Below are 8735 nucleotides of genomic sequence, written 5' to 3' on the forward strand. Positions count from 1 at the left end.
ATCTCCTGCTCTCTTTCCCTCGAACCTCGCCATTCATTGCTCCCACTCATATCCAGGCTGTTCATGTAGATCTCATCCATTTTTCTGTCATTGGGTGATCTCCGTGTCATTCTTGGGGTCCTGTTTTCCTAGTAGCCTCCCTGGTGATGTGAGTAGCAATCCAGTCATCCTTGTTCCACATCTAGTATCCTCCTATAAGTGAGTACATACCATATTTGTCTTTCTGAGTCTGGGTTACTTCACTCAGGATGATTTTTTTCTAGATCCATCCATTTGCCTGCAAACCTCATGATGTCATTGTTTTTCTCTGCTGAGTAGTATTCCATTGTGTATATGTGCCACAATTTATTTATCCATTCTTCAGTTGAAGGGCATCTGGGTTTTTTCTAGGTTTTGGCTATTACAAACAATGCTGATATAAACATAGCTGAGCAAGTGCTCTTGTGGTATGATTGAGCATTTCTTGGGTATATGCCCAAGAGTGGTATAGCTGGATCTTGGAGGAGATTGATTCCCAATTTTCTAAGAAAGCGCCATATTGATTTCCAAAGTGGTTGTACAAGCTTGCATTCCCACCAACAGTGGAGGAGAGTTCCCCTAGTTCCACATCCTCTCCGGCATAAAGTGTCTTCAGTGTTTTTGATCTTAGCCATTCTGACAGGCATCAGGTGGTATCTCAGAGTTGTTTTGATTTGCATTTCCCTGATGATTAGGGATGTTGAACAATTCCTTAAATGTCTTTCAGCCATTTGAGTTTCCTCTGTTGAAAATTCTCTGTTGAGTTCTATAGCCCATTTCTCAATTGGACTCTTGGTCGTTTTGATGTCTAATTTCTTGTGTTCCTTATATATTCTGGATATCAGTCCTCTGTCACATGTGGGGTTGGTGAAGATCTTTTCCCATTCTGTAGGCTGTCGCTTTGCCTTGTTGACCATGTCCTTTGCTCTACAAAAGCTTCTCAGTTTCAAGAGGTCCCATTGATTGATTGTTTCTCTCAGTGTCTGCGCTACTGGTGTTATATTTAGGAAGTGATCTCCTATGCCAATGTGTTCAAGACTACTTCCTACTTTCTCTTCTAGCAGGTTCAGAGTAGCTGGATTTGTGTTGTGGTCTTTGATCCACTTGGACTTTGGTTTTGTGCACAGTAACAGATATGGATCTATTTGCAGCCTTCTAAACATTGACATCCAGTTTTGCCTGCACCATTTGTTGAAAATGCTTTTTTTTTTCCATTGTACACTTTTGGCTTCTTTGTCAAAAATTATATGTCCATAGGTGTGTGGATTAATGTCAGGGTCTTCAATTCGATTCCATTGGTCCACATGTCGGTTTTTATGCCAGTACCAAGCTGTTTTTATTACTGTAGCTCTATAGTAGAGCTTGAGGTCAGGGATCTTGATGCCTCCAGAGGTTGTTTTATTGTACAGGAATCTTTTGGCTATCCTGAGATTTTTGTTTTTCCATATGAAGTTGAATATTATTCTTTCCAGGTCTGTGAAGAATTGTGTTGGTATTTTGATGGGGATTGCATTGAATCTGTAGATTGCTTTTTGTAAGATTGCCATTTTTACTATGTTAATCCTGCCTCATTATGAGCATGGGAGATCTTTCCATTTTCTGACATCTTCTTCAATTTCTTTTTTCAGGGACTTAAAGTTCTTGTCATATAGGTCCTTCACTTGCTTAGTTAGAGTTACCCCCAAGGTATTTTGTATCATTTTTGGCTATTGTATAGGGTGGTGTATCTCTGATTTCCTTTTCAGCCTATTTGTCAATTTTATATAGAAGGGCTACTGATTTTCTTGAATTAATCTTGTATCCTGCTATGTTGCTGAAGGTGTTTAAAAGCTGTATCAGTTCCTTGGTTGAATCTTTGGGGTCACTCAAGTATACTATCATGTCATCTTCAAATAGGGAAAGCTTAACTTCTTCCTTTCCAATTTGTATCCCCATAATCTCCTTATGTTGTCTTATTGCTCTGGCTAGAACATCAAGTACTATATTGAATAAGTATGGGGAGAGCGGACAGCCTTGCCTCATTCCTGATTTTAGTGGAATCACTTTGAGTTTCTCTCCATTTAATTTGATGTTGGCTGTTGGCTTGCTGTAAATTGCCTTTATTATGTGTAGGTATGTTCCCTGTATTCCTGATCACTCCAAGACCTATATCATGAAGGGGTGTTGGATTTTTCAAGTGCCTTTTCTACATCTAGTGAGATGATCATGTGTTTTTTTTTCTTTGAGTAGGTTTATATAGTGTATTACATTGATGGACTTTCCTATGTTGAACCACCCTTGCATCCCTGGTATGAAGCCTACTTGATCATGGTGGATAATTGTTCTGATGAGTTCTTGGAGTCTGTTTGCCAGTATTTTATTGAGTATTTTTGCATCAGTGTTCATGAGGGAGATCGGTCTGTAATTCTCTTTCTTTGTTGTTTCCTTGTTTGGCTTAGGAACCAGGGTAATTGTAATCTCATAAAAGAAGTTTGGTAATGATCTTTTTGTTTCTATTGTGTAGAACAATTGTTTTTCATTCCCAAATAAGATTTATTGTTCAATTTCCCTTATTTTCCATTATATATCAATGAAAACATGTTTACTACCCCCAAAACAATATTTTAAAGATTTAATGTTTCAACTAATCTGATCTGAGCACCAATGAGACAGCTCTGTTATTATTGTCTGTGTTGTGCAAAGCTTTGACCTTATTGGGATCACCATATGAAGATGGACAAAAGTAGACCCCATAAAGTTGTCCTCTATTCTATACAGTTGTGACTGGCCTAAATCACACACACACACACACACACACACACACACACACACACACACACACACACTAAGAAAAAATATAAAGTAAATCTCACTATTACTACATTATGTGGCATCACTGGATAATTCCTTTAGATGTTGCTGTGCCAAATGGATAACAGATGAGGACATGAAGATACATGGAACTACAAATATATATGGTATCAAATTATATTGTGAAATATACAGTTGATTACTGATTAACTTAAATTAATATCCTTTTCAGATTGATGAAAAGGTTTCTTTCAATACATACATGAAATATTTAATGTTTCTTATATTCTGTATTAAGAATTTTACCATTAACATATTTAAAATATTTTGTCAAAACAATAATATTTGGGAGCACATCATCTACCCTTTAATCCCAGGGTTATGGGTTCGAGCCTCACAGTGAGCTCGAACATTGTATTTTTCCGGGTCCCACCTAGCCCCTACAGTCCTGCAGCTCACTTATAAAATAATCACTCAGATGCTTATATTACTTATAAACTGTATGGCCATGGCAGGCTCCTTGTTATCCATTTCTAATATATTAAATTAACCCATTTTGATTAATCTGTAAGTCACCACATGTTCCATGGCTTCACTTGTTGCCTTTACATGCTATTCCCTGTATGGCAGGCTGGCATCTCTCTCTCAGCCTTCCTCTTCCCAGAATTTTCCTCTCTCTTTATCCTGTCTATTCTTGCTACCTGGCCATTGTCCGATCAGCACTTTATTTATTAACCAATCTGAGCAACACATTCAGAGCATAAAGAGCATTTCACAGTGCTACTTAGAGTTGTACTCAGGAGACTGACACACAAGAATTGTCACAATTTCTAATGTATTCATGACAAAATACTGACATTCAAGCCAGGCTGGATAACAAACATTTCAAGGGAATTTGTGAAAAATTATGAAAAATAAAACCAGGAATTAAAATCTGCCATCCTTTCCCAGACACCCTTACTTGAAAAGTATTATCACATACTGTGTGACATTTAAAGAAAAATGGAACACTTAGGTGATAGCCATCCTAGTCTATACATTGCAGCAGGTAATTCTCACTAACTGAAGGCAAAAAAAATGAAAAAAAGCCATAGAAGGAATATAAGGTACACAAAATCAATGTCATTAATTGGATTGTCACACATATCCCACACTTCAATATCTACCACAAATGTGGCAAAATAGAAGATACAATGTGGTCTTCATGTCAGTCTTTAGTGAATTTGGTTAATAATTTACTTACTTCAAGGCTACAATTAAAAGGACTTGAAATATTTTTTTCCTTGAAACTGAAAACAACTGTTGTCTAAAGTCTTAATCAAGATGATATGAAAGAGCTTTATAATATTGACAGGGATAGAGACATGGCAAAGCCTCTAATACAAGTTCATTCCCTGGACCAAGGTCTGGTGGTCCAGGTGACTTCCAGTAATTACTGCTACAAAAGCTCCAAGGGTGTTACCTTCTTGGAAACCAGAATGCACCTACACATACACACACAAAGACACACAGACATTGCATAATTAAAATGAAAACAAATCTTTAAACTCATATTCATTCATGAATGTTTTACTATGTAATTCCTGTCACAAGAGTGTTCATGCATCTAAAAAGTTACAGAGATTTTCTCCATCATGAATTGGTTCATGTAACAAAAAGCAAGCATTGAAGTCAGAGAAATCAATCCTTTTCAGTCTTTGATACCATTTTGGAAGATTTAGGAAATGCTTCCTTGCTGGATGAAATATGCCACTGGGGTTGGCCTGAGAATCTTCATCTGCACAGCATTTCCAATTTACACTTTCTTCTTATGTTGCAGGTAAAAGATGTGAATTCTTAGCCTCCAACTTTAGCTGCCATGTCTGATACTTGTTTCCATACCACTTTCACAGGGTTCATGTATTGCTCTGGAACCAAGAGCCAAATTAAATACTTTTTTTAGTTCACTTAGACATGATGTTTCATCAAAGAAGCAGACAAGGAAATGGTACATATCTATGAACTGGATTTTGTATCTGGATTCATTATCTCATGTAATTGAAGAGATGCATGAAATCAAAGAGGGTTACCTTATCATTTAAATTTATAAGCCTTTTGTCCATTTAATTGTCCAGGTGTAAACAAAATAAAGGACATCATAATTATTGATACCATAAATCTTGAACAGATTATTGACATGTGTCAATTTTTGTCTCCAGAATAAATAACCTTTTTATATAAATTCCCAAAGGTCTTATTAATAAAGACAAACCCAGAGCCAGGTATTGGGGTGAATGCTGAAAGATCAGAGAAACAAAACAAGCCACATCCAGCATCACATTGTCAACTTCTCAGCTGATCTTGTTTCCTCCAAATGGAAGCCTCTGAGTCCTTACTCAAATGGATCTCAGCTGAACTGGTTGCTCAAAAGCCTATAAGCTTAAAAACATTCTAGTTCCTGGTGTGTATGCCTTATATGCTATTCAGCTTTTTGACAACACTTCCTCAGATTAACCTATTTAAAACAAGTATTTCCTTTTTAAAAGTATATTTAATAAACTTTTTATTATATAAGATCCATATTCTTTCTTTTTTCTTTTTTGAGTAGATTCAAAAATCAACCTTTTATCTTATGATTTCTATATCTTCACTTTTTTTCTTTTCAGAGTAGATTCAACAATCTACCCTTTTCTCTATCCTTTGTTCTTTTTCTTTAGTTTTTTTTTTTAAACAAGAACCCTGTATCTAATCTCCTTTTTTTAATTTTTTGTTTTGACAATGGATCAACATTTTGTAACCAATCATCACAGAAAATGACCATACCCATAAGTCTTTAAATGACCAAAAAACCACCCACCCCACTTCTTGGGAATGTGGGTGTTGTATTCTTAAAAATACTTCCTGCTGTCTAGTGGTGAAGATATCTTTACAGATTTCTGAAATGAAAATATTTGGGTTAATTGTCAAGTCCTGTATTATTTTTCCAGTCTCTGCATAATGGGAATTTGAGTAGTCTGTGAAGCTGAATCATCTCAGATAGCCATCTCAAAATTGTACTGAGAAGTTTGTAGTCCAAAGCATATCATTAGGTGGTGATAATAAGCTTATTGGCTTTATTATATTCCATTTGTAATCATCATTGTTGGATTCCGTCATCCTTTTGAAGATTTCAAAGTTGCTTTTAGGCATGGTCATGGATCCCGGCAAAATTTTTTTTTTTGCCTCCTCTGTGGTTTGGAGCAATCATAGTCTGATAAATGTCTGTCTCTCTGAAACACAAATGTTTTTCCTTAGAAGAGAATATCTTCACAGCAATTTCTCCCCTCGACTTGCCTCACCAAATTTCTCCAAACTGACCTTTGTTAATGCTTTCTTGTAACAAGATGGTCGTGGCGATTGTTCTCTGAACAAGCAGCAGTAAAGACTTTGTCTCCAGTAGCAGTGTTGCCATCACCACCAACATGATGAGAAGCAGCTGGCAACTTGAAGCAGAAGCCACCACCTCCATGGTCCCACCAGTACCATTTGTAGCCTGGCCCAGCCACAGCTTCTCCACAACAAGCCTCACTGGCTGGCCTTGAACTTGAGATCTCCCTGCTTCTGCCTCTGTCAGCAAATCCTACCAGCATGCACCACCACAACCAGCCCCATGCACCTCAGGATTTCACTGGGGCCTGCAAGGCCATAGGAAAGTAGCTTTTACTTGAATTTGTACATAAGTTGGGCACCAGATATAGACAAATTTCAAAATGTCTTATTAATAAAAACAAACACGGCACCAGTATTTGGAGTAAATATTGAAAGATGATAGAAACAGAACAAGCCACATCCAACCTCAAGCCTTATGTTGACTAAAGATCATACCAATTCATATATATTTAGATTCATTTTACTATGAGATCTTTCATATCTCCTAAGTCTACTGTTATATTCAAAGGCATTAAGAGACCAATTACACACTAGACATTGTACAGTTATAAGGTTACCATGTATTGTGGCTAGGCTTTAAGATATTAATAACATTCATAGGATTTCTTTCTAGTAGGTGTTCTTTTATGTACTTGAAGAGTATGCTCTGTTATACAAAGGTTTTGCCACATTGTTACATTCATAGGGTTTTTCTCCAGTATGACTTCTTTTATGTACTTGAACATTACTATGACATGCAAAGGGTTTGCTACACTATTTACATTCATAAATTTTCTCTCCAGTATGTGTTCTTTTATGTCCTTGAAGATAACTGTGTTGTACAAAGGCTTTACCACACTAAATACATTCATATGGTTTTTCTCCAGCATGTGTTCTTTTATGTCTTTGAAGAGCAATGTGACATACCAAGGCTTTACCACAATGATTACATTCATAGAGTTTCTTTCCAGTATATATTCTTTTATGCACTTGAAAAGCATTGTGACAAGCAAAGGCTTTACCACATTGATTACATTAATAGGGTTTCTTGGCAGTGTGTGTTCTTTTATGCCATTGAAAACTACTATGATATGCAAAGGTTCTACAACACTGATTCCATTCATAGGGTTTCTTTCTAGTATGTGTTCGTTTATGCACTTGAAGAGCACCCTGTTGTGCAAAGGCTTCACCACATTGATTACATTCATAGGGTTTCTCTCTAGTATGTGTTCTTTTATGAACTTGAAGATTACTGTGATAATGAAAGGCTTTACCACATTCATTACATTCATGAGGTTGCTCTACATTATGTGTTCTTTTATGTAATTGAAGAGCACCTTGAAAAGCAAAGGCTTCACAACACTGATTACAACCATAGGGTTTTTCTCCAGTATGTGTTCTTTTATGCAATTGAAGAACACCATGTTGTTCAAAGGCTTTACCACATTGGTTACATTCATATGGTTTCTCTCCAGCATGTGTTCTTTTATGTACTTGAAGACTACTGTGATAATCAAAAGCTTTACCACATTCACTACATTCATATGGTTTCTCTCCAGTATGTGTTCTTTTATGTACCTAAAAGGCACTGGGATGACCAAAGGCTTTACCACATTCACTACATTCATAGGGTTTCTCTCCAGTATGTTTTCTTATATGTAACTGTAGAACACTGTGATAACCAAAGTCTTTACCACATTCATTGCATTCATAGGGTTTCTCTCCAGTATGTGTTCTTTTATGTACTTGAAGATGACTGTGATAATGAAAGGCTTTACCACATTCATTTCATTCATGAGGTTTCTCTACAGTATGTGTTCTTTTATGTAATTGAAGAGCACCTTGATAAGCAAAGGCTTCACAACACTGATTACAACCATAGGGTTTTTCTCCAGTATGTGTTCTTTTATGAATTTGAAGTGTACTGTGATGTGCATAGGCTTTACCACACTGATTACATTCATAAGGTTTCTCTCCAGGATGTGATCTTTTATGCTTTTGATGCTGAATATCATATGCAGAGTCTTTACCATACTGAGTATATACAGAAAGTTTCTCTCCAGTTTGTCTTCTTTCATACCTTTCATGTTTTCTAGAGCTTTGACAAAATTCTTCAATATTATGGTCTTTCCAACTGTATCCTATAGCAGTGATGTTCCTGTAGGTCTCCAGCATCACATCTTTCCAGAGATTCTTCTGTGAAGGATCCAGCAAAGTCGACTCTTCCCAAGTGAAACCAATATGCACATCATCGTAGGTCACTTTAATCCCAGGACTTGAGAACCAGAGATAGGGGAATGTCTGCGTTAGTGGTCAGCCTGGTGTACAGATGCCCTTTCATGACTACCAAGGCTACACAGAGAAACCTTGTCGAGTCAAGTTTTCCCAGCTTGTCCATTGACCCGTCCAGCAGGCCAGGTTATTCGAGGGTCTGGAGGAGGGACCACCTGTGAATCAATGGGGGGCGAGAGGGAAAGGAGACCAAGCGCGTGAAGAAAGACAAAGCAGTCTGAGTTGCGTCAAGGCCTCAGTTTATTGAC

General features: G+C 37.0%; 1 protein-coding gene across 1 annotated transcript; it reads right to left on the reverse strand.

Annotated features, from left to right (window-relative positions):
* Positions 1-5570: 5570 nt before the first annotated feature.
* LOC102928894 (uncharacterized) lies at positions 5571-8451 on the reverse strand. The gene is made up of 2 exons (XM_076574775.1): positions 7869-8451; positions 5571-7532 (listed from the first exon to the last, which is right to left on the reverse strand). Exon 1 carries the CDS (start codon positions 8368-8370, stop codon positions 7984-7986), a length of 387 nt encoding a protein of 128 aa, XP_076430890.1. The 5' UTR covers positions 8371-8451; the 3' UTR covers positions 5571-7532; positions 7869-7983.
* Between the last annotated feature and the right edge of the window lie 284 nt (positions 8452-8735).

The sequence above is a fragment of the Peromyscus maniculatus genome, chromosome 6 (genome assembly GCF_049852395.1).
Source record: "Peromyscus maniculatus bairdii isolate BWxNUB_F1_BW_parent chromosome 6, HU_Pman_BW_mat_3.1, whole genome shotgun sequence".
Taxonomy (NCBI): domain Eukaryota; kingdom Metazoa; phylum Chordata; class Mammalia; order Rodentia; family Cricetidae; genus Peromyscus; species Peromyscus maniculatus.

What these genes read in the sequence shown, in the direction of transcription:
- LOC102928894 (XM_076574775.1), bottom strand. Translation starts at nt 8,370, where the DNA reads ATGCTGGAGACCTACAGGAACATCACTGCTATAGGATACAGTTGGAAA.